The 27,956-nt window shown below is 51.5% G+C and overlaps 2 protein-coding genes across 6 annotated transcripts; one reads left to right on the forward strand and one right to left on the reverse strand.

Annotated features, from left to right (window-relative positions):
* Positions 1-408: 408 nt before the first annotated feature.
* CPSF7 (cleavage and polyadenylation specific factor 7) lies at positions 409-20,663 on the reverse strand. 5 transcript variants are annotated; one of them, XM_051964197.1, is made up of 10 exons: positions 18,924-20,663; positions 18,091-18,195; positions 13,145-13,363; positions 12,225-12,328; positions 11,726-11,898; positions 8,802-9,216; positions 8,288-8,451; positions 6,893-7,061; positions 6,391-6,558; positions 409-2,056 (listed from the first exon to the last, which is right to left on the reverse strand). In XM_051964197.1, exons 1-9 carry the CDS (start codon positions 19,167-19,169, stop codon positions 6,396-6,398), a joined length of 1,758 nt encoding a protein of 585 aa, XP_051820157.1. In that variant the 5' UTR covers positions 19,170-20,663; the 3' UTR covers positions 409-2,056; positions 6,391-6,395. The 5 variants fall into 5 exon arrangements, with proteins under 5 accessions (XP_051820157.1, XP_051820161.1, XP_051820159.1 ...); XM_051964201.1 differs by lacking the exon at positions 18,924-20,663 and adding an exon at positions 18,741-18,845 and having other exon boundaries at positions 8,288-8,406; positions 11,753-11,898; XM_051964199.1 differs by lacking the exon at positions 18,924-20,663 and adding an exon at positions 18,741-18,845 and having other exon boundaries at positions 11,753-11,898.
* Positions 18,955-27,956, forward strand: SDHAF2 (succinate dehydrogenase complex assembly factor 2). Its single transcript, XM_051964212.1, has 4 exons — positions 18,955-19,050; positions 22,116-22,339; positions 22,454-22,563; positions 27,639-27,956. Exons 1-4 carry the CDS (start codon positions 19,015-19,017, stop codon positions 27,767-27,769), a joined length of 501 nt encoding a protein of 166 aa, XP_051820172.1. The 5' UTR covers positions 18,955-19,014; the 3' UTR covers positions 27,770-27,956.

The raw sequence follows: 27,956 nt of genomic DNA on the forward strand, positions 1-27,956 counted from the left end.
GGAAAGCAAACCACTCTGCCAAGAAATCCCTGGTGGGGTCCCAAAGGGTCAAATCCACCTGAGGTCACTGGGCCACGAGAATCTGAGACTGCCGGTGGCCTGCGCCCTGGATTCCCCCCCTCCCCACCCCCTCGATGATCGTTTCCCAATACCCCTTTACTACACCCCCCCTCCCCCAAGTATCCCGGGGGCACCCAACGCTCCTGCTGTCAGGCCGGGTCGCTCCTTGGACACTGTTGCTTGGGGAAATTGCCTGTGATGGAGGAAGGCGCCAGGGGAGCCCTTTAAGAGTCAAACCCAAAGCTCGACACGTGTCTCCAATGCAGGGTCCATGAAACAGCTCACACCCCATTTATTATTGAAAATATTTTGTTACAAAAGGAAAAAAAAAGCATACAATGCAGTATAAAAGATTGACAGCGTCATCAAGTTTATTACACAATTTCCAACCTATCAGAAAGAGACAAACAAATCGAATCACCGACAACAGGGGGACGGGGCCTTGGCCTTTTTTTCCCTCAGGTATTTTTCTTTTGCTATCTGGAAATAAAACTAAAAATTGTGTCATTAAGTAAAAAAAAAAACACAAACTCTCCGGGCAAACGGATTTCTGGTATTTTACGGTTTCTTCCTCGAACAACAGTCACCTCATTTGGTTTTCTCTACATTTTAAAAAGACATCGGGAGCTGCTCTCTGGAGAAGAGCGCCACTGAACACTCGAGACTGGGGAAGCCCGGCTCCTTGGAGGAAGTGGGGATGGGACGGGGGGACGAGGGGAGGGAGCCACCACCCCTTCCCTCTGTCCCAAGGGAATGTGTCTCTGACCCTGGGGAACTGTCTCTGTGCTGACCGAAGTGTGAGAGGCCGCGGCTCTCCCGTGCCCTCTGCCTGAGAAGGCCCGGACTAAGTGCGGGTGCCCTGTGGGGGATGTGGAGGTAGCCCTGGAACCACCAGTGTGGAGAAGCCTAGTTGCCATGGGTGGGATTCTCTGGGACCATCACCCCAGGGAACCCGGCGGCTGCAAGCTCGGCTCTGGCTCTTTCGTGGACTTTCCTGGAGGGGCGAGGGGGAGGCCAAAGGCCAAAGAATCCCGGGGACAGTTTCCGATTCTGGAAGCCGGCGCCCCTGGCCGGCGGCCTGATGGCAGGCGCCTGCTTTCATGGCTCTTTTGGAAGGAAAAGCTTTGAGAAGTGGTCAGTGACTAGGCCCCTCTCTCCCCCCTGCTCCTGTAGCCTCTGGCTGGGATCGCCGCTGCCAAGGTGGGGATGTGTTGCAGTGCCTTCCTCTAAAACAAGGAAACGGCCCTCTTGGGGCAAGGGCTCAGGGGAAGAGCGCCTGTCAGAGCTTGTTAATTCACGAGCAGCAAGCAAGCAAAGCAGGGAGAGGCGGGTGCAGACACCTGACAGGTCTCTTGTTTGCCAAGGGACCAATGGGACCAAGGAAACTGGGAGTGCTGGAGGCCTCACGCCTTCCCCGGGAGATCAGGAGAATAACCGTCAAGGAGAGAGGAAGGCAGAACAAATGAGGGCAGAAAATGCTTCTTCCTGCAGGTCCACCCCAAAGGGCTGAGAGGGCTCTGGGGTTGGAGGCACCACCCTGCAGGGGGAGGAGGCCCAGGTGGACACAAAATGGGGACCCCTTTGGTGGGTTTCTGAGAGGCTTTCCCACCTGCCTCAAGCTGCTCCCAGAAAAATACGAACCTCACAAGTTCCCAAGAAAAAGAAAGCACCGTTCTTTTGGAGTCCAAGCATTTGTGGATCGTGGGCCCAGCTACAGTCTACCTTCTTCCCTTTCTCTTCTCTTGCCCCTCCCAACCCCAACCAGTCTTTCAGCCCTTTCCCTAGGCAAGCAGGGTCATGCCAGGGCCTGGGGAGGGCTGGGGAGGGTGCCAAGCTCTCTTCGGTCTGGTGGGGCATCAGGTGTTCCCTGGGTGTCTGGAGGGAATTGGGGGGCTTGGGAGAGGGGAAAGGGGTGGAGCGGCCTCCGTCCTTTAGTCCTGATCGAGGTGAGGAGATGCAAGTCCATTAAAAAAAACATTTACTTCCAACCAGACTCCTGCAATGAGAACAGCAGAAGGGGGGAGGGAGAGAAAATACAAGTTAGAGATTTATATTTGATTATCTGGGGATTATCTGGATTATCACCAGCATTTTCTAAAGCAGGAAGCCCACGAGGTCAAAGGATGCTATGGAAAGCAGGAGAGAACATAATTTTGCATGACGGAAAGAGAGGAAAAAAAGGAAAAAGGCCTGGCTGGACTATTCTGAAGCAAATGATGACAAGAGCTCAGAAGGACTCTACTGAGATCGGCTCTTGTGGACACCTTAAAAAGGGCCGTGTGACTGCCGGCTCTCCCGGACGACAAGGTCAAGCCGTGGCGGGAGAGAGACACAGCAAGAGGCTGACTGGTCACAGGCGCTATCAAGGAAAGAGAAAAGGGAACGGCTCCATCTGCTGGAGCCCGGGGCAGCCAGCGCCCAGCGAGGGATCCTGGGGACAGTCCTGCCCTGCTCACAGCAGGGGGGCCACCAGCTTGGGAGAGCAAACACAAAGTATCCTTGGAGGAAAAGCCCAAAGACATTTCCAAATCACACTGGAAAACGAGGTCCAAGGACCAGTTAGATTATAAAACTCTCCCAAGGCGACAGCACCAGTTATGGCTCAAAAAATGGCAGGGCGAGGACAAGCGCACAACAGAACCCAAGTTGTGTTTCAAAGTCAAAAGGCAGCCCCCATAGCCCCCCGCTCTGTTTTGGGCCAGGCTACGATGGCTCCCTGGGGAGGGGGGCGTCTTCCGCAGCAGGGGCTGGCACCCACGACCTGCTCAGGCTCAAAGGCAGAGTTCTGGTCAGTGCTGAGAAGCTGCAGATAATCCCAGAAGAGGCTAATTAGTCTCGTGGGAAAGAATTCAAAACAGGCTTCAGGCCTCCCCAATGTTAAAGGGATGAGCAGCTATATTACAAAAGGATGCACAAATCTATTCCCTTCTTAAGTCAAATACAGCAAATACATGTGTGGCGCTAAGGAAAGAGGAGGCCTGGACTGGAAGTCAGAGCAGAGAGGTAGGAAGGGATGGCAGCCTGAGCCAGACTTCTACCCCACTACCACGTCCGCCCACTACAAGCTGAGACCAGTCACTCGCTCTCTTCCAGAGCACCTCTGAGGCCCCCAAAGGTCACCCAGCCCACCTGGGTGCAGCTTGCACTGTGAGTGTTTCTGACAGCAAACCCAGGAACCTGAGCATGAATCTCATTCTAACAAGTCACTGGGCCTTTTTGTTCCATTTCCTCCTCTGAAATGTGGGATTGGACTAGCTGACTAGATGGTCCCACGTTATTTAATGAAGAATCCACAAGCCAGAAAATACTACAGAACCCTTCCACAAACATCTACTGTCCATTTTCCTATTTTAAAGGCTCCTCCCCTCCAAAGTAGCAAAGCATCGAAAAAAACACATGTGTTCATTTTATAGGTGGGAGTTATAGTTAGGTGAAGTAATGATGAAACAAAGCAACGAATCCATTCACTCAGTTTAGCTCATTCAGACTGGATTAAGAGTGTCTAAGAAATTGTTTTTCCTGAGACAAAAGGGTCAGAATGGCTATAAAAATGAGGAGTTTATCTCTAGGAGTCTGAAGATCATTCTTGAGTAGCCCTGAATAATGTACCAAGTGGCCAAATAAATCACGTCCTATCCACAGTCTTAGATTACCCTCAAGTGATCAGAAAAAAGTACACATGCAAATGTCATCTACTGAGTATTCCTGCCAAACTCAAAAAGGAAGTTGATGGTTTCAAAGGAAATGAGATGGAGCCTCATTCTAAACCAACCGCTGACTCCCTTGGAGTGAGTTTTAAGTGGAGGCTGGAAAGACCAAAGATCCTTGGGAGAGGAGTCCCATACATAGGCCTCATTCTAAACCAACCGCTGACTCCCTTGGAGTGAGTTTTAAGTGGAGGCTGGAAAGACCAAAGATCCTTGGGAGAGGAGTCCCATACATAGGACCCCAAAGTGAAAAGTCAGTAGGACCCCTCCCCAGACTGAGGCCACATCTTCTGATGAGAGCAGGCGGCCACAGAGCTTAGAACAAGGCGCTGAGCCTGGTCCGACAGCACAGAGCAGGCCGTCCCACGGCCTTTCTCACTATGAGCAGCTACCAAGAATTAAGAGCCTCTGCACCAGAGTGGGATAAATATTTAAAAGCCGGGCACTGTAGAGTTTTAACTCTGCTCATTCTGAGGAGGGAAGACAATTTGCTTCACTAGGGTCAGAGAACCAACCGGAAAAAGGGACCACCATAAAAACAGCAAATGGAACAAATAGCTCCTGAATTTCACTTCAACTGCTACGAAGGGAAAAGTCTGTTACTAATGAAGGACCCACATTTGAAGAGGGCCCAAGGTGGCAGAAACCTGCCCATAGATCTATGATATTTAAATAGGAACATTAAATGATCTCATATTCAAGTAACATTGAACAATTCACTCTTGTAACACTAAATACCAAAAAAATTAAAGAAGCCATATTGTTCATTTCTGTTTCCTGCACAGAATAATCCAATCACCTTGGTAGAAGCAGTTCACCATCAATCATTCTTTGCCAAGGCCAAGGAGCTTTTACAAGTGCTTCACACAGAGCAGAGACTTAATTTGTTTGTCCAATGAGTTGCTTTAGTAGTTCTTATGATGCAATTTGCCAGATCTTCAATTATTCCCTCAATCAAGAAGCAACATGGCACAGCGCACTTGGGTTCAAATCTCATCTCTGCTATGTATTAGCTATGTGACTTGAATAAGAACTTCCTGGTTGGCTCCCTCCAAGCTCTTAGTTCTACCAACGCACAGCAGACCCTCATCACAATAAGAATTACGGTCTCCTCTTACAGACAGGAGCCAGCTCCAACGGACGCGCTGCCCCTGCCAGAGTCTGGGGAGACGGCACCAGGGAACGCACACAAATCCGTCAGGATGGAGACCAACCAAACTGGCGCCCAGGCGTCATTCAAAATGTCTCCTTGTTCTGCACACCAAAGATGGGGAAGCCAGCCCCGACTTCTAGGAAAGGAGCAGGCTGAGTGTCACTCATTGAGGTACAAAGGTCTAGAGTTCACACCTGGGTTTGTCCCGGCAGCGTGACCCAGGAAAGGAGCTGCCCTCAAAATTCCTTTACCAAAGCTCGACAGTGGCAAACTCCACAAAGACTGCGGGACCCGTCCAAGAGCAAAGAGCAAAGAGCAGTTCGCCCAGAAGCAGAGCCTCCCAGCACCACTGGTCTCCAGGGAGCACAAAAAGGAAGCTTCCAAAGGAGACACGAAACAGCTCAGAAAGGCATCCGTTCCGATAAACTTTCCTAACGCCACCCCTCCCCCCCAACTAACCACCCTCGTGTTCCGAGGACGAGGCCTACTGAGGTGATGCTCTGGGGCCAGTTCCGACCTTGTACTTATTACCTGCCGCCAACAGCTCCTCAGAGACAAGCACCTCCTGTCCACAAGCCACGTCTTAATTTACGGACAAGCAGGAAGAGCAGCCTGAAGCAGTGGCCTTCCCTGTCTCATGCACCCTTTCACCTTCATAATCACACAGGCCCGGCTCCTTCCTACTTCGGTGACCACTCTCTCTACCCCCTTCACCTCCAAGAACACACAGAGAAATATCCCGACATACACGATAGCCACAAGGCTGCAACGCGCTATTTGGGAAATACTGGGAAACACAAGCTTGGGCCTAGAAAAGTCTCCAAGGGTAGAGCTGGGAAGGGATCCTGCAGCCTTCCATAAAGGCTCTGCATGAAGCAGACAGCAAACACCGTCCAAACCAGACAAACGGGCATTTAGCTTGAGTTTTAAAAACCTCGAAGGAAGCAGTCGACGACCTTCTTGAATAGCTTTCATTTTACAATCCTCTATTTCAGCAAGTATCCCTATTAACCAGCCTAAATCCTTCCTGCTGCCACGGGGAGCCCTTCTCCTTTCTCAATTTTTACATGAAAAACAGTTGGTTGTCATTTTCTGTCCAACACCCCCATTCTTAAAGGTCACCCCTCCCACCCCCATCTCCCTTCTCTAAACTCCCAAATGTCCTTTTTCATAGACGGGCCCGTTTTCAAAACCATGAATCTAGCACGGCACAGACCAACCGGCAGGAGTGAGACCACCGCACAGGGTGGGACGGGGAGGACTTGGACTGGCTTCTTTGTCCTTCCTGCCGGGCTCCCTAAATCGGGACAGGGGCCAGAGCGCAGCCGGTCCCCAGAGGCGGCAGCAGGGGCCGCACCTGCCCAGCAACCCCCTACCACTAGACCAGGCCCAAGAGCAGGCTCCTCCCAAGCTGGGGTTTCACCCCCAGAAGCCCCAAAAGAAATGTAGCCAGGGTGGAGCCAATCTCACCTTTCTCAGTGATGCCGGTCCCGCTCTCTGTCCCGGTGTCTCTCATGCTCCCGATTCCTTTCTTGGAAATAATCCTCGTGCCTATCCTCATTGTGGAGCAGGTCCCGGTGCCTCCGGCTGCTCTCACGGGACCGGCTAGGTGATCGCTCACGGGACCGGTGTCTTTTCCTGTTGGAAAAGATTCTTTCTTCAGGGTTCTCCAGAGAGGCTCAATGGCATTCTCATCAAGATGTTCAAGAACTTTTCTGGCTGTCTGAGCATCTGACTTAACCTGCCCTCTGCAAGTCTCCATTTATGTCAGAATACAAAACCCACACAAACTCCAACTTATTTTCTTAATGCAGCTGCCTTCGTTATTTCCTCGCTAGCCTATGACGATCATTAATAAAAACCTTCTGACTTCCAGAACTCCTCCTAGAGGTCAGGGCCTCCAGTCCCCCTCCCCCACCCCGAAGAGGGGTCCACTGCGGCGGGGAGACCAACAGAACGATCGGGAACTCACCTGGAAGAGCTCCCGCTGGCACCCACGCTGTAGGACTTGGCTTCGATGCCATGAAGACAGTCCTTTAGGGAGGAGATGAGCACACGGCAACGTTCGTCGTTGGCGACCCGGGATTGTTTGATGACAGCAATGGCTGTGAGGAGCGTCTCAATAGCGTCACTATAATCCCCTGATGCGGGATGGGTAGGAAAGGCCAAAAATGAGTAGGAGAGCAACGGAAGCAAACCGGACCAAGAGGGAGGAGACGGAAGCCGAGCCAAAGCGGGGTGCCCGTGCACGCCCCAGGACTGCCCGACCAGTCCCGAGGCCCTCCAGCTCCCACTGGCCCCGGCCAGCACAGGACTCGTGCTCGGAGAGCCGGGGACGGCACCTCAGCCAGGACCCTTTGGGACGGAAGGCAAGGTAAGAGAGGAAAGAGTCCGAGGACGGAGTCCGCCGAGAATAACAAGGTCTCGAGGATACTCTGAGGGAGCAGAAAGGAGGACTTGGAGCTAGTCGTACGAGAGGAGGACAGACCAGAGACGGGGAGGTACAGAGCAGTCAAGAAACACAGCAGGAGATGAAGAAAACGGGATAAAGATTTAATCAAATGTGAGAGAAGATTCTCTAGGAGAAAGTTCAGGAGAGAAAAATGGAGCCCACTCCTCCTGCCTCTAAGCCCCATTAGCAGGTGGGAACAGCCCGAGGAGGGCACTTTGATGAGGAAAAGACCATCCCCGGAAGGATGATGCTAACGTTTCCAGCCCAATGTTCTTCTTGGCACCCAGTTGTCAATCTGGCCCAAAGCCCTGGACCTAACACGGAACAAGAAAGGCACACTAACACACGAACATCTGTTTAATGAACACCTGCCTCGTGTGGGCACCTACTCACCCCGAGTCTCCCCATGAGGTGGCAGTGAGACTGCACTACTCAGCCCGGGACCCTGTCCCGGCTTGGGCTCGGCAGGTCCCAGGCCTCCCCCCGACTCTGGCTGGCCCGGAGCCTGATCCGCACCAGCCGAGATGGCCTTCGGTCACCTTGTGACCGGCCGGTCAGAAATCTACCCTGAAACGGCCAATCTGATCGAGTCCCGCTATTCCGGAGTACTCCGTCTCTGCCGACATCAGTTGGTCCGTTGGTCAAGAAAGACGTGTACAAGGCAGAGACGTCCCGCGATAGCCCAGAGCAGAAGTGGAATACGAACACTCTGTCCCAGGTGCCAAGTTGGATTTTGCGCACAAAAGGACATTTGGGAATGATTTCTAGCCTAGCAAAAAACCTTCCCCAAACACGCTGGGAATAGGGCAGAAGTCTAAACGCAAACCTGTCCCCGAGGTATCTGTCCCTCTCAAAATCCCTGCAGAGGACGAGGGAAGACACGCAGGAGATGGAAACAAAGGCAAAAGCAGTTACCTGCGCTGGCCCCAGAGACGGCTTTGGAAATGGCACTGCTAGAAATTGCTCTGTTCCGATTCATGATCTCCTCGAACTCGGCTTCGCACACCGTCGGGGGCGGGGGGCCCAGTTCTCGGCTGCACGGAGACAACACCATCCCTGACCGCCCGTGGCACTTAGATCTGTACCGTACAGCAGGGCACTTTATTGGGTATGATGTTGCAGCGATCTCTCGTTCACATGTCACTTCCTCCAACCCCCCCACCCAGTGAGGACAGCCTGACACTGTCCCCCACTTCCAACCTCCCCTCCCCCCCAGCTCATAGGCATTCCGCACTCATCAAGCCCATCGGGGTGAAGGATGAGCACAGAGCATGGGCCGAGCAGCCGACAAGAACCCCCGTGGAAAGGCAATACAAAAGTGAGGTGGCAGGGATCAGAGCAGAGATGCAGGAGCAAAAGACGAGGGTCCCATCCGCCTGGGCAGCCCCATGGACTCCCCTCCAACAGAAGGACACAGGGCAGCCCTTACCTGCCATGGTGGTTATAGGGTGCAGAGGCCTTGATGTAAGCATCTGGCGGAGGCCCCACTGCAGCATTTGGTGGGGGGAAGAAGGCGGGGTTGAGGTGCAGGGCAGGTGGAATGGCCCCCGGGGGAGGCACAGCCAGGTGGGGAGGCAGTCGGGGAGGCGGGGGCATGAGATGCTGGTAATGGATACCAGGAGGCGGAGGAGGGACCCCAAAGCCCGAGGAGAGAGGTGGTGGGGGCGGGATGGGTGGTGGGGGCAGACCCATCAGGGGAAGAGCTGAGGGAGGGCGGCTGAAGTAGGGCAGCACGCTGGGGGGCTTGTCCACTCGAGGGGGTGGGGGCACAAGGTTCTCGGTGGGTGTGGCCCGTCCGTCAGCAGAATCACTAGAATCTCGGGAGTGGGCCCGCGGCGGTACTCCTACAAAGCAAGAGAGAGCTAGCGTCACTGCCCCCGGCACCAGACACAGCCCCGGCACAGTCCAAGCCGAGCACGGGGCTGGCCCTCCCATGAGGTGCCTGCAGTGCGGGGGGCCAGGAAGGACTCTGCTAAGGGGACCTCAAGGCACTCTTCAGAGAGGCCATAGGCTCTGCTGCTCCTATTTCTTTGTAAAGCCTTTCTGGGGTTGGGGGTGCACTTGATGAGTCACTCCTCTATCCTGAGACGCTCCTAAACTTCACAAAAGGATTGTCATCCCCCCTTCCAGAAGGAAGGGGGCCCAGCAAGAGAACTAAGGCCTCCTCAGGAGCCCTCGGCAAAACGAAGCCGACACAAGAGCTCCGACCGAGCCTGCGATCTTCCTCTGGGCGACTGCCAAAGCACCCTCACCTTCCCGACACCTACTAACATGTCACCTGCCACAGCACAAACGGAGAGGGACAAGAACCTGGCGATCGGGGTGGGAAAGGTGGGGTGCCAGCAGGAACAGAGAAGGGGTAAAGAGGAGGCTGTCACGAGAACCTGCCCACAGAACACAGCCTAGGGCCGACAGGCCCACCAGTCCATCTCAAGCCCCCTGACTCCTGAGAAAGAGGCAAGTGGGCCACAGGAGACTTGGATCCCTCTCGGCTGCTTCGCCCAGAGGTCCTCAGAAACCGTGTCCCTGGCTGGGAAGCCCTGCTCCCAGAATACTGCCGTGGACGCCTTTCTCTGGCCTTGCCCCCAGTGGGGATTTCCACAAGAGCAGAGTGAGGCACCTGGGAAAAGGGATGCAGGAAGGAGCAATGGCAATCACCAAACACCAGAGATCTAATCAGCCTGGCCGCCTCGTCGGCCCTGACTTCCGCAGGCCGGTGCAGGGGGCGCTCCCCCTCTCGGCACCTGAGTCCCTCGGACAGTAAACACATCTTAAGAACCTTAGTCTCTCACAGCCTCCAAGCCTCAACACTTCAACTTTCCCTTCCTGGCAACAATTTTCCGGCCTGGGAGATTTGGGGCCCAAGCTATCCACAGGCCCCCAAAGTAGCCGCTCCATAAGAGGCGGCAGCAGCTCTACCTCCGGAGACCACCGTGGAAGACATGGCCGCCAGAAAGCGCTGCCGCGGCACCCACCATCTTAATCCCCTAGAGTGAAGCGGGAGGAGAGGATTGGGCCTGCTTCCCCTGGGACCGGGGGGTCAGGAATCTCTACTGAACCAAAGGGCCTCGGAAGGCTTAAGCGGCCAAGGAAGAGGGATGGGACTCCGGCCCGGAACACGAGGCGCCAAACCCCTAGGACCCAAAAGCTCCAAGTCTAATCAGAGAGCTATTCCTACAGAAGAGCCAGGGGATTGTCCTTGGGCCTGGGGATGAAACCCAATGCAGGCTGGGCTTGGCAAGCAGGGCCTAAAACAGTGGTGGAAAACGCTCGGGGACCCCGCTGTCGCTAAGCAAGGCTGAGGCCGGCTGACTGTCTCAGGCTGGGCCTCGAAGGGTGGCTGTCCCCCAGTCCAGGGTCTGGTCCTCAGCTTTTGCAGGTTCAGAAACTGAGTTTTATCAGTTCACCCAGGGGTGATCGGACCCTGGGGGATTGATTCACGCTAACCAAACTCACAAGAGACTGATTCATAAATCAGAATGCCAATTTATTAATTTACAATGAGAAATATAACTGCCAAGCGGACCGGAATACTTGTGTCGGCTGGTCAGCGCATTCTCTTCCCAGTAGGAGAGCCTATTTGGGAAACCAAATTAAGATCAGAAGGTTGCTTGGTGAGTACAGAATCAGATGAACTTAAGGGATCTCGGCGTCAAGCTCTAGAAGCCCGACACCCCCGTTTCCACCACTGAACTAGACCTGCCAAGCGGACCAGGTTGCTTAGGTTGGCCCTCGGGGCTCCCTCTCCCCCGGACGATGCCGGAGACCCTCCGGCTCTCCATGCAGACCACCCTTCTGCTCGCACCGAGCCTACGACAGCACCGGCTTTATTTTCTACAAACCCTCTGGACACAGAACAACTTCCACAGTTACAGCTCACTTGACAGAAATTATATTCTGGGTGGCTGCTCCTAAAGACAAGTGGGATAGTAACCTCCTCGCTATACTACTTCCACATTACAACCCAGGATGGGTTCGACTAATTCCATCCGGTGTAAGCTAATTCCCAGCACTGGAGGATTTGGGGGCTGGAGAGAACCTTAAAAGCCATCTGGTCCAACCCCCCCATTTCACAGACGAGGTAACTGAGGTCCAAATCGACTGATCTGTCCAGCGAGCCCACAGCTTATTTCGGTGTGAGGTAGGCCCAGAACCCCGCTCTGCCAAGCCCTGGTGCCATACTCCTTTTGCCTGGGCATGCAGTGTGCTCTGCTGGACCCGGTGAGGGGCTGACCTGGTATCCTCCCAGAGACTGAACCCCCCGCCCCCCGCCTCCCTTACGCTGCAGGCTAATCCCGCACCGTGGCAGAAGCCCTCCCCTCTCTCCCCTTCATACAGACCATCTCCACGTACCCCCTCTTGGGACTCGGACGCACTCACGTTTCCGAGCCTGCGCCTCAAACTGCGACAGGTTCTGCCGGGTGGCCAGCCTCACGTCCACCTTTTCCCCATTGAGAATCTTGCCTGGCAGAAGCTCCAGCAGTTTGTGGACAGAGTTCTCAGAGGCCACCACCACCTCAGCATACCTTGGGGAGGAGAGAGCAGACGAGAGAGAACCACCGCTTGAATACAGGGGAAGAGCGCCAACGCTGGGGATGTCCCGGGCAGACCCCCAGCTGGAGAAGGCTCGGCCAGGGGCCGGCCCAGCCTTCCCGTTTTCACGACCCTCAAAGCACCTCCCTCCACGGCTCGGCACAAAGCGCCTCCAAGCTGGCCTGGCTGGGAGGACGTGGGCGCAGAGGCGGGGCAGGACTAGCCACATCTGGCTGAGGATCCAGAATGACACAGACTCTCGGGAAGGGGGAGTGGGGGGGTGTCACCGGGAAGAGAAATTCTTCCGCTCAGTGCTTACCCTTTGGACTGGCCATTGGCTCGATTCTCTGCAAATTTTAACTCCACAACATCATAGACGCCCACAGAACGGATGATTTGGATCAGCTGTTGGTCTGTTGTCCACTGGGACAGGTAAAGCAGAAAAGAGAAGTCAGAGGCTGGAGAGATCCTTGAAAGGTTTCTAGCAGCCCCCGTCCCTGAAACCACAACTCCAGTCACCACCACGGCCCCAAAGAATATCCCTACAAGGCCCCAAACCAGTCTTGTTGCAGTCAAGGCAAGTGTCCCGAAAATCCTCTCTCATCCCGCCCCCTCCCCCCTCCAGGGGTGAAGGCAGGCCGATTCACCATGGCCTCCAGAGTGCCTTGGCTAATGACCATCAGTGCAAGGGGTGGTTACTGCAAGACTGTGAGTCTTCTTCTGAATAGCAAGATGGAACCACAGCCAGGAGCTTTTCCCTGAGTACAGAAAGCTGCTCGTGTGGCCACGCCACCCCCACCAGCCCAAACCATACAACAGAAATGACTTTGGCAGAACAAGAGTCACCACCTACCCAGAGCGTACTAGAGCTACGAGGGCCTTTGATCCCCGTCACCCACCATTATCACAGGACCATCTAATGACCACCAAGAGTTCAAGGTGTTCACTGAAAGCTCGTCCCAGAGATGACCCTGCTAGATATAAAGCCCCAGGGTCAGGGGCGGCAAGCATGACAGAAATAGCCGCACCCACTCAATCACTGCTTTCTCCAGCACCATTCAAGTCCTGAGGATTTTCCGCCCAGAGGCGGATCCAACCTGACCCCACTCTCAGGACTTGAGATCATCTGAGAGTAGACTCTGAAGATGGCATCCCCTCCATGACCAACCTCAAGGCAGCTCTAGGAGGCGCTAGTCTGTCCCATGGCCACCCTGCTCGCTGCTGGCTATCCAGGCTCACCCAGGAGAAGCTGCCCACGTAGACCGCGGCTCGCTTATTCCGCAGTCCACTGTACGTGTACAGGATCGCCGGCGACTTGCTGTTGGGCTTGGGAGACTGCTCCTGTCGGATGGGAGGCGGTGGCTCGGCACTGCTACTTCGGTCGTCGGAAGGCTGCGAGCTGGCGGCCAGCACGTCATCGTACAGGTCGATCTGATCGGCATTGCTGAACTCTGGGTCCTAGGGGATGAGGGGGTGAATCGAGTGAGTTTCCCCAACGGGGAGCTCACCAATCCTGTAGGGCAGACAACCAGAAAGCATCGCTCAGGCAGCTGTCGATGGACTGCCTGTCGGCAGACTTAGAATAAAAACAAGAATAAGCTGCACCCAACAGATTCTTCGTCCATGAATTCAAAAATCAAGCAGCTCCTTTATCACAGTGCTGGGGATCCAGACCGAGAAGACACAGCCCCAGACCTTAAGCAACTTTTGTTCTTGAGACCTCTGCTGAAGTGACCTGAGGGAGGATTTCCCCTCCAGTCTTGTTTCTCCTGCTTCACCTCATTTGACATCTAAACAGAATAACTCACAAAGGGCAAGCTTTCTGATGGACTGTTTAGGACAAACTACAAAACTGACTTTCCTGTGAGATCGAGCACGTGAGAAGAACCCCAATAATTTAAACAGTTTTAGAAAATCTCTTCATGCATAGCTAGTTTGGTCTCTAATGCTTTTAGCCAATGACAGTGACACTGAGTAGGTACACTGTGGATAAAGACCAAAACAAGTATAAAATTTACTTGGTGGTCAGATATGGATTCTATATGGCAAGGAAACAAAATGAACCCCTCCCCCCCCAAAGGTCCAAACATCATCAATGCTTTCTAAACACAAAGCTTCCATAAGGAATTCTGAAACCCATTAGCAACACCCAAAAATGTTTCACACTGTATCGTGAAGTTCTTAAAAATAAATTAAGAAGGCCCCAAACTAATCGCTTAATGTAGCAAATGCCAAAAAAGACTCTGTGGAGGGACCAAGAAGGCAGTTTTCTCAGCATGGTACAATTTCAAAGTAATTAGGAATCCCTGGCTTAAATGTACTTTTGAAATGTGACACAAATTTTAAAGCTCACAAAAATGGCCTCTTCTTTCCAAAAATCATTTATCAGTTCATGAAAATAAATCAGGCAGAAGCAATGTCACTGAGGAGTCCCCCTCCCATACCCCCGGCTCTGTTCTAGCCTCTTCAGACCTGCAGCATTTAACCCAGACCCGGGAGCATGCTTGAGAGGCACCTCCAAAGAGATGACAGACAGCAGACGTTTTATAATGCTGCAAGCACAGGCGCGCACCCGAACACCCAGACCAGAAATGTTACGGAGGGCTTTTATTAGAAGATCACATGTGAAGAAATTTGGAAAACCTGACTTACCCTGTGGTACAGCTAAATCTAGAAAGTAACCAACATAGCCCAGCAGGCTTTTCCTGAAGGGAGCTGGCACTACTACTCTGGAGAGAAACCAATTCTTGTCATTTCACCTTCAGGGCCAGAGACAAGAAGTTCTTACAAGATCATGGAGAGAGGCAACCAATGACTGGTGACTGCCTCCTCTCCCCCCCTCCCCCCCAATTCACCACACACCTTGGGGCTGGATAAGTGAGATGCCTGTTATATTCTTTGTCAAGTGCTACAGTAACTCAACAGGCTGGGAGGGGGTACCGGCCGTCGTTTTTGTTTTGTTTTTTGGTTAAAAATTGGAGAAAGCCAATAATGAAGGGGAAAGGCAAGCATGCTCACAAACCCACTCTCAGAGGAGGTATTAACTGGCTCAACCATTGTCAAGAGTGAGTTGAAATTAAGCCAAAGCTGAATAAAATGTCCAATAAACTCTGACCCAGAGTTCTTGCCGCTATGCATATACTCTAAGGAGAACACAAAGTCCTATAAACACTCAAATATTCACAAGAGGACTTTTTTATAATAGCAAAAACAAAAACAACAACAAAAATTGGACACAAGTAGCTACTCATCAAGTGAGGAACTTGTGGTACGTAGTTAATACAACGTGGCTAAAAGAAATAGGATTATGAAAAATTCTGAGGGAAAACATACATGAATAGATGTCAAATGACAAAATAAACAAAAGAACATACACGTCGTTAACAACATAGTTGAACAGAAGGGAGAAGCCTGTTCCAGGGAAGGGATAAAAAATATATATAAAGCTCCTACCTTTCCTTTATAGAATTTGGAGGTAAGAATAGCTGATCCCATGATCAGAGATTGAACAAGACCATTTAGTTCAATTTCTATTTTATAGAAAGGGAAATAGAGGCCCAGACTCGCCTAAGCTCCTTGTAAGCCAGATCTTTGGATACCCCCCATTCACCATACTCCATGCTACCTTCCTGATACATTGGTTACTTTTATCAAACTGCTCTTTCTTTTTTATTCTGTTCCAAGGTATGACTTTTGGGGAAGGGAAAAGGAAACTACATCTGCAGGTAAAGGTGATGCATAAATATATTAGCTTTTTTTTTAAGCCACAGATGAGACCACCAAAAACGTGAGCAGATTACAACTAATTATTCCCTTCTTCCGTTATTTTTATTTCTCTTACTTTTCATCATAAGCTTATCTTGACTTTCAAAATCCCTCTTTGGTTCTTGATTTTTCTGCCTTATATAATGAAAGGTTATTTACTCTTGGGGCATACATTCTATAGTGATTTGTTTCCTGCACTAAACAGTTCAAAATGCGCTTTAAAATGTATAGTCCAGCTGACGAAAATTAAAACAGGGCCAAACAATTTAAAAAGTGAATACAAACTAAAAATCAAAAGTATCTTGCAGGACAAGGAAGAGAAGCGGTCAAGATAGTAGATTAAGATCTTGCACCAAAAACAGGTGGGTGTGAAGAAATGGGAAGAGAACATCAGAAACAGCAACAAATGCAAATGGAAATGTGCTGTGGTTAGGTGGGGCCAAATTAGCTATCATCTTGGTCATTCAGATCCATGTAAAGCATTGTTTAGGTTAGATGTCAAAAACCTTCAAAAGGTTATAGGTAAGAATACTTTTAACATCAATCAACTGACAAACCTTTATTATGTGCCTACTGCGTGCCAGGGACAATAGGATACCAACACAAAAAATAAAACAAAACTGCCAAAAAACACTTTGTCTGGGGTTTCCACTCTGCCCGACAGAGCGTGCCCAGTGACCCCAATGCTCTTTCTCGGTTAACCCTGACCCTGCACAAAGCAAACAGTGCCTGGCACCTAGCAAGCCCTGAGTAAGTGCTATCAGACACCTCTGATGCCAGAGGACGTGTGAGTGAATGTAGCAGGGTAAAGCCTCCCTCAGGTACCCAGACATAAACAAGCGGCCTCCACGTTGCCTGGATGATAATCAAACACCTCCTCTAAGGCTGGGGAGCAGAGCAGGACCCATCTCCCAGACGGCTCCTTCCCTGACTTACTTACAGAGGGCATTCGCTCCTAGGCCCGCAGCCCCGCTACTAGCTCCAAGCTAAAACAGCTTCTGCTGTCAGGGAGCTTGGCATCCATGGCTGAACAGGGACATATGGCGAGCCACTGGGCTGGGATCTACCCACAAAACACAGGAAATCGAAGCTCTTCCAGCACCCGAGGTCAAGGGAGTTGACATGGATCCCCAATTCCCAAACAAAAAACAAGAATCTCTGAAAAGCTGGGATTTCCAAGGACAGCAGTGGGAAGACAAGCTGCCACCTGATTTGCAAGAGACAGTCACAGAATAACACGGAGCTCTTTCCTGGGAGCCAGTATGTATGGGAAGGAGTCCTGGGCCTGGGCCAGCTCTGCCCGGCGGGCACCTACTCTGGCAGCCTCCAACAACGTGGGCTGGGTGGGTACTCCCTCGGCAGGTCCCAATCGGTTATCAGCCTGGCTTCCTTTAAAAGGAGCCCACCCCATGCAAGACAGCTCTCTCAGCCACAAGTCCCCGAGCTTCGGGGCTCTCCTGGCCCATGGGCAGGGGCACCCCCAACCACCATGGGTCTTCCAGAGAGCTAGAAAAGGGCTCTTCTAAGTTAAACGCTGAATGAAACCGAGGAAAAGAACTCCGGGCAGGGAAACTGCTCAAAAGTTTCGGGAGGAGGAAGCCCCGCTGAGTCCCTCCAGCAGCGACCCGGACAGCAACTGAGTGCCAAGGGCTGGGGCACAGGGCCTGAGCAAGCAGCCCTAGTCCGAGGCCCGGTCCTCCAGGCTGGGCCCCATTCCCTACTGGGGGCAGGGGGAGCCCCAAAGGCCCCGGGCTTCCCGGTAACCTGCACGGCCCCTCCCCCAGGACTCTGCTCCCATTCCTCAGTCAGGCACGTTGCAGGGTGGGAGGGGCCCACAACCCAAATCCCGGACTGGACGTCGTGGCCGCGCCCCCGGACCCTGACCCTTCGGGCGCCCGGCGGCTCCAGACCAAATAGTCAGCGCCACTTCCATTTCCCTGAGGACTTAATTGGGGTTCAGGGGACTTAGGGGGGCCAGAAGCCCAGCCTTCCCGGCCCAGGCGCCGGCCGAACTTCGGCCAGGACGCAACGGACTACGTTTTAGCGGGGCGCGCGTTCGCGGGCCGGGAGACAGAGACTAAAGTTTTCAGCCACATCCCAATAAGATTCTTCCGGGAAAAAAAAAAAAAAGTCTGCCCTCACGCCCCTTCTCCCAGTGCTCTCAGAGCAAACTCCCTCCAACGATCTTCCTGCCCAGGCCGGCAGGCGGCCCGCCCCCCTCCCCCAGCCGCTCAGAGCTCATTCTCTGTTGTCCCGAGGGGAGGGAGGCCCCTGGGGTATCGGGGAGGGGGAGGGAGGACCCCAGCGTGTCCCGGGGGGAGGGGGCAGGGTTCACCCCCTTCATTGGCCCCCCGGTTCCTGCTGGACGCCGGCTTCCCACTCCCCCCTAGCCGGGGTCAGGGGTCGCGGGGATCCCTCACCTGGTTGAACTCCTCGTCCGCGTAGATATCAATGAGGTCCACTCCCTCCGACATGGCTCGGAGACCCCGGGGGCGCCGCGAGGAAGGAAGGTGGCGGTGCTGCCTCTGCGCTCCGGAGAGAGGGACACGGGTCAGTGCTGGTGCTGGCGCGCCCCATCCACCGACGGGGCTTCTGCGTGCAGTCCGCTCGCCCTCCCCGCCCCCCTCCTCTCTGCGGGGGGTGCGGGGCCCTCCTCTCCCCGCAGCCCGCCTTCTTCCCCCCAGCCCCCACGTCTCCTGGCCTAGTCCCGCCCGCTGCCCGCTTTCTCCGGGAAAGAGGGGAGTCTGTCCTCCACGCAGCCCGATTTCTGCCCGCCCTTCCCCCCTTTCGCCCGCTGCCCGAGCTCTCATGAGGCCTTCCCGCCGGGTCTGTCGGCGCTCGCGGCCTCCCTTCCTCCTCCCCTCCCCCCCGCGCGCCGCCCCGGACTGACCGGGCCCCAGCGCCGCCTCCGCCACCGCCTCAGCGCGGGCTCCGTCCCTGGGCCTAGGCCCTGCCCCGCCGCCCGCCCTCCGCGCCCCGCCCGCCCCGCCGCTCCTCGCGCCGACGCCGCCTTCGCGCTCCCACCTCTGCGCCCCGGCCCCCGCCGCCCCCCGCCGCGCGCCCCCGTTACCGGGAATATGGCGGCGGCAAGTCCCGACTAGGCCCGAAGCGCGCGAACCTCTGCCCGGCCGCAGGCCCCGCCCCCTGCTCCCGCCGCCGCCGCGCCCCCCCTCGCGCCACGCGCTGGCGTCACGCGTGCCGCCGCCTTACGCACACACGCACACGCACGCGCGCCCGGCCCCGCCTCTCCCACCTCCTCTCCGAGGCTCCGCGGGTGCGTCGGGGCCGGCGCGAGGAACCCGGATGTGGTGGACAGAAGCGCTTCCGGCCAGGCCTGTGCGGAAATGGCGGCGGCGGCGGCGGCGGCGGCTGTAGTTCGGGTGAGGAGAGTGGACCGAGGCCGGGCGGAGGGAGGTCGCGGAGCCGCGGAGAGAAGGGCCTGCCTGGAATGAAGGCCCGGGGAGCCTCGACTTCCTCGGTCGGGTCTCGACCTCCCCATTTGCAAAGCGAGGGACCGGGCAGGATGTCCTCTCCAGCTCCGAACTCGGAGGCCGACCGTGGATGGAATCTCGGCTCCGGCACGGCCGTACCCAGGCTCGTGGGCCCGCCTCGGTTGCTTCGCCAGTCTTCCCCGGGTGTTTTCGAGGGTCGCGGGACGTGACGTCCTTGGGCGTTTGCAAAGCGTTTTATGCGTGCTGCCCCCTAGGGGCCGCTCCGAGCCTCAGTTTGTTTTTCTGTCCAATGGGCCTGTGGCTCCTGATAGCGGAAACCCCCTGAGGCTCTCCTGCAGTGCTGTCAGAGCAAGCCGTCGGAGCCCCCAAACTCGCCAGTCCTTGGAGCCTCGGGGCGGATCCCGTGGGGACCGGAAGCCTCCCCCGGCCCGCTCACGTGGTCTCCCATTAGACTGGAACCCCCGGAGGGCAGGCGCTGTTTGTGTCTCTGTGCTCCCAGAGCCCTCGGGGCCTGCTAAATGCTGGCGAGACAGGATTTGGGAACAGATTGGGTGAAGAAGTGGACGCGGGCCTGGCCGGGGTTCGGACGCTGTACCCGTGCGGTGCCGGGGAAGGGAGACCTTCAAGGGGCTCAGTCCGTACTGAGGGACTGTGGCTGGATCCCTTCACGCCGGGTGCCTCAGTTTTCATAAAACTCTCCGCTAGTCGTTCTGCCGAGAAAGGCCCCAGCGGGGACGAGCCGGACAGCACTGAGTGGGGTCGCCCGAGAAGTCCCCTTCTGAGGCCTTAATCTCCTCTGGGTCCCCTTCCATGCCCTTGCTCCGCCGTGGTGGGGGATGGGAGCTTTATCCCTTCACCACCACTCCCAATTGGGGGAGGAGCTCTTTTAAGATGCAAATAGCGGTGGAATTGGAAGGCGGAGAGCGGTTTTAAAATTGGGGGCCGAGCTGGGAAAGATGTGGCCACAGTCCTGTGGGGTGACTAAGGGGAAGGGGCGGTCCTAGGGCAGAGTCTGCTCCGGGATCCCTCTCCGCCCAGGGGCGCCCCCTTTTCACCTGTGGACAGTTCTCGGGAGTTTTAGGGAAAGGGGATTTGGAGAGCACTCAGCCCCGCCCTTTTGTTAGGCAGGGGCTTGGCTTTTAGGTTTGCCCTTGAGTTGGGCATTTATTTTTTCTCCCCGCTGTCAAACTGCCCCAAAGCCTCCCTTCTGGAGGGGTTAATGGCTTTCTTTCCCCTCAGTCCTCAGGCTGTTTGGTTTCTTGCAGGAATTCTAGTGGGTGAACATAAAAGTGGTCCGGAGGCAGGCAGGCCCTAGTGCAAATCCAGACTTGCTTATCTAATGGCAGGCTCCTCCTCCAGGCTCGTGATCTAGCCCTTGGCCAGTCCTTGACTCACTGTGGTGGTCTTGATGAGTTTGACAGTGTTTGATGAGGCTCAAAGTTGTGTTAGTTTGCATATCTAATTGTGATTTAGAGCAATTTTCGTTCAGTACCCTCCCCAGAGCTTGGATTTTTTGTGCCTGCCCTTGGACCATTAATCAACCAGAGAATGAGAGGAAGAGTAGAACTGGCTCTGAAGCCTGCTCCTCCAACTCCAAAGGAGGCTTTAGGGAGTCACGACTGGTAGGAGGTCAGAGATCAGAATTCAGACTGGGAAGGAACCCCTAGAGATTATCTCATTCAAGCTCTTTTTATACTTGGAGACTAGAATGTCCAGTGGGAGAGTCAGATCCAGGTTCTCTGACTCAAAATTAAATTTTCTGCCACTCAGCAACATGACTTCTGCCCAGACTCCCGTATCTTCCACATCCAGTTTCCTTAGGCTCCTAACCTTGAGAACTCCTTGACGTGTCTTCCTATTCTATCTGATCAGTCTAAAGGCCTGTTAAGTCTGCATAGTGTTTGATGTCTGTTCTCTCTTCCCATGAATATTTGCCTCTTTCTGGCCCTTCCTGCTGTTACCCTGGACAGTTCCCTCGCCACCTAGTCTCTGTATGGGTCCATGCGTCATGGCTATGTTGTTCTCCAGCTCTCAAACCTTAGCTGCTAATCCTTTACCGCCAGGAGAAAATACAAATTCCTCTGCCTGACAGTTAACTTTCCACATTAAATTTTTTTTTATCTTTTATTTTGACAAACTCTTTATTATGGACTTGACAAACATCAACAAACATTAATATTTCACATACAAAGAACCAAAAAAGGAGTTTTCTGACTTCATTTCACAATGTCCCCTAACATTTCTTTATATTCCGGCCAAGCCAGACAACCAGCTGGTCCCTCGATGCTGTATTTCCTTCTCACACTGCCATACATCTGTTCACATGCAAACCATCATCCCCTCTTTAGCCTTGCCTTTCAGAGACCTCTTCTTCATGCGCCTTCTACCTTCTCCTCTCCTCTGCCCCCAGAGCTGTTAGAGTTTGTTTCTTATTGAAGATCCCTTTGGTTTTGTTTTTCTGTTCATCTGTTATATCCCTCTATAGCAGGGGTCCTCAAACTTTTTAAATAGGGGGCCAGTTCACTGTCCCTCAGACTGTTGGAGGGCCGGACTCTAGTAAAAACAAAAACTTTGTTTTGTGGGCCTTTAAATGGAGAAACTTCATAACCCTGGGTGAGGGGGATAATCGTCCTCAGCTGCTGCATCTGGCCCACAGGCGTAGTTTGAGGATCCCTTCTCTATAGAATGGAGTTCTTCCTAGTCAGAGACTATTTGGGTTTTGCCTGATACTCAGCACTGGGCCTTGACCTAACAGCTGTAGGTTGTTGAATTAGAGCATGTCTTCGCTGGAGGAGTGTAGCTAGCTATTCCCTCTGTCTCCAGTTCCTCCCCCTCCAGTGGTCAGTTGTGTTCCATCTAAGTTCAATATTTTATGAATCTGCATATTCCTTTAAGTGTATAGTCCCTGTCACGTAGTAGACATTTAATAAACACTTAATGAATTGCATTACATGCAGCTTGATTCATTCTGGGTTTGTCTTTTTTTCTTCCAGCTTTTTGCCTTGTCCAGGCACAGTATTGTATCTCCCTGCGTGAGTAGTTCATTGTCAAGACGGTTTTATCGAGGGGACAGCCCTGCAGACTCTCAAAAAGATATGCTTGAAATCTCCTTACCCCCATGGGAAGAGCGAACAGACGAACCCATTGAAACCAAGAGGGCTCGCCTGCTTTACGAGAGCAGGAAGCGGGGCATGCTGGAGAACTGCATCCTCCTCAGGTAGGGACATGGGAGCCCTTAGGCCACCTGTCAGAGTACAGGTGGAAGGATCTGCTCTTGTTGCCTGGGACCACTCAGCCCCTCTGAATCACCTTTTTTCCTGTCTTCCTTTAGTCTCTTTGCCAAGGAGAATCTGCACCAGATGACGGAGAGGCAGCTGAACCTCTATGACCGACTGATCAATGAGCCCAGCAATGATTGGGATATCTTCTACTGGGCAACAGGTACTGCCACGTGGCAGTCACGTCCTGGGGATCTGAGCCTGGACCAGGGACCTGGGTTCCAATGTGATGGTCACAAGCTGTTTCTGAGCCAGGCATCCTCTGTGAAATGACAGGGTTGGTCCGGAAGGCCCACGGGCCCTTCTGCCTTGAAATCTGTGCTCCCTTGGTGAACACCTAGCACACAGCAAAACGGTTCTTGGGAGCTAGCTGATGCCACGAAAAAACTGTTCTCCTGGGTTCTTGACCAGAGCTCAGCCCGTGATTTTTAGAGTCAGCAAATTTCACTGGTTATCTGCTCTGACTTCCAGTTTTGTATCCGGAGAACTAGAGTCTTAAAGAGAGAGTAACTCCTGGCTCTCCCTGGGGTATCAAGCTGCCCCTTGTATTTCAACTCCTAGAGCAGACACAGTAATCCTGGCCTTTGATTCGTCCCCATCATGCCACATACGTGGACATAGAAGGCGTCACCATACAGGTTAGAGCTGGGGGTGGGGAGGGACTACCTTCCTTAGGGTTTCAGTGACTTGATGAGGCTCACATGAACAGTGGCCAAGCCAAGCTGCAAACCCAGATGGTCTGGTTCTCCAGCCAATGTGATTACGACTTCCATGTGAGATGGGCCTGCTGCCCTTTTAGGCAGCCTGTGGGACAGGCATAAAAGAACATTCTAAAAATTAATCCTGTTTTATGTTTGAGCCTTGTCTTTTCATTCAGACAAGTTCTGTTTAATTTGTTGGCTAAGCATAAAATAATATATATTGTTACTTGGAGAACCTGAGATCTTGTCAATATGAAGACTCCTGTAGTAGCTCCTATTTTTTTGGATGCCGCTAGTGTCCAAGAAAGAGCAAGAGTCAGAGACTCTGAAGAGCTGGCTTTGGTTCAAATCCAGGTTCTGCTACTAATTCTTGTGATTAAGGTTACTTGGCCCCTTGGTCCTCAGTGTCCCTAGATGTAAACAAGGCGATCAGAGGACTCTAACATATTGACTTAATTCTCTGGAGCATTTCTGGAGAGGCATGAATACCAGGGAACCGGAAGACAAAGAACTCCTCTTCCTACCTTATTATCCAAGCTCTCGGTTACATTTCCAGAGCACTCAGGTTCACAAAATACTTGCCTGGGAGTTCGAATTTGTCCCTTTTTTACAGATGAGGAAATTGAGGTTCTAAAGTAGTGGGACTTGTCCAAGGCTACCCCTGTCACAAGTTATCCACTGGGATGGGAATTCAGTTGGCCTCACTTCCAAGCCCAGGGTTCTTTCCACTAAACCACACCAGTGTTAAACACTGTGCACTCAGTGCTGCCTAAGAACTAAGCATGAATATCGCCATTGTTCTATTGACAACAAAAGAATGAAAAAGTATTTGTTAAGTGCTAAGTCGTACGTGGTCCTGTTCTAAATCTTGGGGATACATTTTTTTTTTTTTAATAACAGGTTTTTCCCTAGTTACATCTAAAAACTTTTTTACTTTAAAAAAAAAAAAATTGAGTTCCAAATTGTTTTCTCTTCCTCCATCCCCCTCCCCCCCAAGACAGCAATTTGTTATAGATTATACATCTTTAATCATGCAAAACATATGCTCATATTAGTCATGATATAAAAGAAAACCCAAAGGAAATGTAACAAGTGAAAAATAGTATGTTTCTATCTGCATTCAAACCGCCTCAGCTCTTCCTTTGAAGACTGAAAGTTTGTTTTTTTTGCTGAGGCGATTGGGGTTAAGTGACTTGCTCAGGGTCACACAGCTAGGGAGTGTTAAGTATCTGAGCTAAGATCTCAACTCGGATTCCCCTGACTTCAGGGCTGGTGCTCTATCCACTGCACCACCCAGCTGCCCCTGAAAGAATTTTTTATGATGAGTCTTTTGAATTGTCTTTGATCAAAATAGCTATTATTCGCAGTTCTTCGTCTTATAATATTGCTGTCACTGTACAGTGTTCTCCTGAACTCTGCAGTTCATGTCCTTCCAGATTTTTTGAAATCAGACTGCAATATTATTTTTTAGTATTCCATTATAATCAATACCAAATCGTTCAGTCACTCCCCAATTGATGGGCGTCCCCTTGATTTTCAGTTCTTCAAAACCACAAAAAAAAAAAAGAGCTGCTATAATTATATTTGTACAAATAGCTCCTTTTCTCCTTATTTTTAATGTCTTTGGGAAACAACTATTAATATTGCCGAGTCAAAGGGTCTAACTCTTTGGGGATAGTTCCAAATTGCTCCCCAGAATGGTTAGATCAGTTCACAATTCCAACACTGCATCAGTGTCCCAATTTTTCCACATGGGGATACATTTAAAAAGCTAGAAAAGCCCCACCTTCAAGGAACTTCTATCCAACAGGGAGAGACAAAGGAGTGAGATTGCTGTTCTCAGAAAGAACTTCTTAGAATATGAAAGTAGCTGGCACAGTCTTCCCAGGTTCTAGCTATGTGATTTGTTTGTCCATGAGCACCGCTGCAATTGAAGTTTTAACAACAAGCTGAGCTAAGGCAGATCTCAGAGCAAGATTCTGGCACGTATGATGTCAATAAATGGGTCGGCGGCTTTGTTCTGTTAATGCCAGAGATGCTGAGTAAAAGAACAGTCTTATAGAGGAGGGTAGGTGACATGGCGTTAAGGACCACATGGTTGTTGACAGAGCTGAGGTATAGGGAACAGCATGATTGGAAGTTTGGTAATGGGGGATAACGTCCTCTCCTGAGACTAAAAAATGCTTTCTGTTTGAGTTCAGATGTGAGGTGGTGTCTCAAGACTGTACATGTGTGTGTAATATACATGTGTATTCATTTTTTAAACATAGTTCCTTATGAGTCATGTTGGGAGAGAAAAAAAAAGTGAACATAGAATGGGTTTGTGTATATTCTGTCTCTGTTCTGTGAATGCAGATTTTCTATCCAAAGCTTACTGGGATTGCCTTGGCTCGTTGAACCGCTAAGAAGAGCCAAGTCTTTCATAGTTGATCGTCACAAAGTCTTGCTGTTATTGTGTATAGTGTATTCCTGGTTCTGCTTGTTTCATTCAGCATCAGTTTGTGTAAATCTTTCCAGGCCTTTTTAAAAACCTTGTTCATCAATTTTTTGGGAACAGTAACACTCTATTACCTTTATAGAGCACAGCTTATTCAGCCACCACAAAAAGAGCTGCTAAACATTTTTGCACATTTGGGTCCCTTTCCTTCTTTTGTGACTTCTTTGGCATTATAAACTTTTTTTGATGAGCCAATTGGGGTTAAGTGACTTGCCCAGGGTCATACAGTTAGGAAGTGTTAAGTTCTGAGGGCAGATTTGAACTCAGGTCCTCCTGACTTCAGGGCTGGTACTCTCTCCACAGCCACCACCTAGCTGCCCTGGCATCATAGACTCTTAAATAGCAAAGCAGACATCCCTTGGAGGATAGCCTGGGTGGCATAAAGACATCAGATCCAAAATCCCTCGATTTCTCACACAGTCCCCAAGATTAGCAAGACATGAGCAGGAAAGCTGGATTTTTAAACTTAACACATTATATCCCAGCTGAAGACTGAGCTAAGTACAGAGACCAAGAATCGTGATTGAAGGTCAACAGATATGAATGGGCAGTTTTTCATCTATCCATAGTCATGAAAAAAATACTCTAAGTCATTATTGATTAGAGAAATGCAAATTAAAACAACTCTGAAGTATCATCTCACATCTATCTATCAGATTGGCTAATATGCCAGAAAAGGGAAATGAGAAATATTAGAGAAGTTGTGGGAAAATTGAACACCAATGCGTCCTTGGTGTAGCTGTGAACTGATCCAACCATTCTGGGGAACAGTTTAGAACTACGCTTAAAGAGCTATAAAACTGCATATTCTTTGATCCAACAATATCACTACTGGGTCTGTATCCCAAAGAGACCGTAAAAAATGAACAAGGACCCACGTGTATAAAAATGTTTATAGCAGCTCTCTTTGAGGTGGGGAAGAATTAGAAATTAAGGATCCCCATCAGTTGATGAATGATTGAACAAACTATGTTACTTGAATGTAACGGAATATTATTCTACAAGAAACGAGTAGTTGGATTTCAGAAAAACCTGGAATGATTTACATAAACTGATGCTGAGTAAAATGAGCCGATCCAGCACACATACAGCCAAAGCAACATTGTGTGATGCTCAACAATGATAGACAGTCCCCCAAGACAATTCTAACAGACTCATGATAAAATCTCTATATCCAGATCAGGAATTTTGGAATCTGAGTGCAGATCAAAGCATATTGTTTCACTATGTTTTATTTTTTTTCTTCCTTGAGTTCTATTCTTTCACATGACCAAAATGGAAGTTTGTTTAACGTGATGCATTTAATATATAATCCCTATCAGATGGCTTGCTGTCTTGGGGAGGAGGGAAAGAAAAAATGGAAATCAAAATCTCATAAAAGTAAATGTTAAAAACTCTTTACACATGATTAGAAAAAAGTAAAAGATTATTTTAAAAAAAAAGATTCATGACCTAGGCAGTTAACAGGATAAAAACAGCCACTTATAAATAGGGTTGATAAGAAAATGACAAAATCAATTCTAATCTCAGGGCCATCTGTGTGCAAGGCACCCTGTGATAATAGTAATAAATCACCACAGCAAATAATAATAGCAAATGTCACATACTGTGCACCAGGAACTGTGCTAAGCACTTTCCAAATATTATTTAATCCTCAACAAACCTGTGAGGTCAGTGCTATTAGTAACTCCATTTTATAGTTAAGGAAACTGAGGTAGACAGGTGGATTGACATGCCCAGGGTCACACAATTAGGAAGAAGCTGATTGAACTGGGGTCTTCCCTAACTCCAGGCAGGCTCAGTGCTGTCCACTTGGGCGCTTCCCACTTTCCTCCCCCATAGCTTTTCAAAGTCCCTCTCTGAAAAAAAGGCGCCGGCTGGGGAGTTTTATACCTGCTGAACACAAGGGGAAACATCCTCAGTCCCACACTCAGTCCCCTCAGTGGGGGGGCCTGGGGTTGCTGATGCCAGAGGCAGCAAGCCCCAGTCAGTGCAGGGCCTGGGCTCTGCCTTATCCCCTTGCCATCTCTTATTCTGCAGAAGCAAAGCCAGCCCCTGAGATCTTTGAAAACGACGTCATGTGGATGCTGAGAGACTTTGCCAAAAACAAGAACAAAGAGCAGAGGTTGCGGGCCCCGGATCTCGAGTACCTCTTTGAGAAACCGACCTGACTTTATTCCGGCCTTGCCCGGCGCAGGGCAGGACCCTAGAAGGACAAGCGTCAGGCCCTGGTCCTGGCTGCCAATACCCTGCTGCTGCTCGCCACCGTGCCCGACTGCAGAGGGCCCCATTTCCCAGAGCATGTCACTCGCATCACTTGTAATAAAAGGACTCCTTGTGTCCGCTTGCACAGCCTCA

The sequence above is a fragment of the Antechinus flavipes genome, chromosome 6, assembly GCF_016432865.1.
Source record: "Antechinus flavipes isolate AdamAnt ecotype Samford, QLD, Australia chromosome 6, AdamAnt_v2, whole genome shotgun sequence".
Taxonomy (NCBI): Eukaryota; Metazoa; Chordata; class Mammalia; order Dasyuromorphia; family Dasyuridae; genus Antechinus; species Antechinus flavipes.

Coding starts and splice junctions, on each gene's coding strand:
- SDHAF2 (XM_051964212.1), top strand. CDS start 19,015: ATGGCGGCGGCGGCGGCGGCGGCGGCTGTAGTTCGG. Junction 19,051..22,115: donor CGGCGGCGGCTGTAGTTCGG/GTGAGGAGAGTG, acceptor TTTTTCTTCCAG/CTTTTTGCCTTGTCCAGGCA. Junction 22,564..27,638: donor TATCTTCTACTGGGCAACAG/GTACTGCCACGT, acceptor CTTATTCTGCAG/AAGCAAAGCCAGCCCCTGAG.
- CPSF7 (XM_051964197.1), bottom strand. CDS start 19,169: ATGGGGAGGTCGAGACCCGACCGAGGAAGTCGAGGCTCCCCGGGCCTT. Junction 8,452..8,801: donor CCCTATAACCACCATGGCAG/GTAAGGGCTGCC, acceptor TGTACGGTACAG/ATCTAAGTGCCACGGGCGGT. Junction 7,062..8,287: donor CGTCTCTGGGGCCAGCGCAG/GTAACTGCTTTT, acceptor ATCCCGCATCAG/GGGATTATAGTGACGCTATT.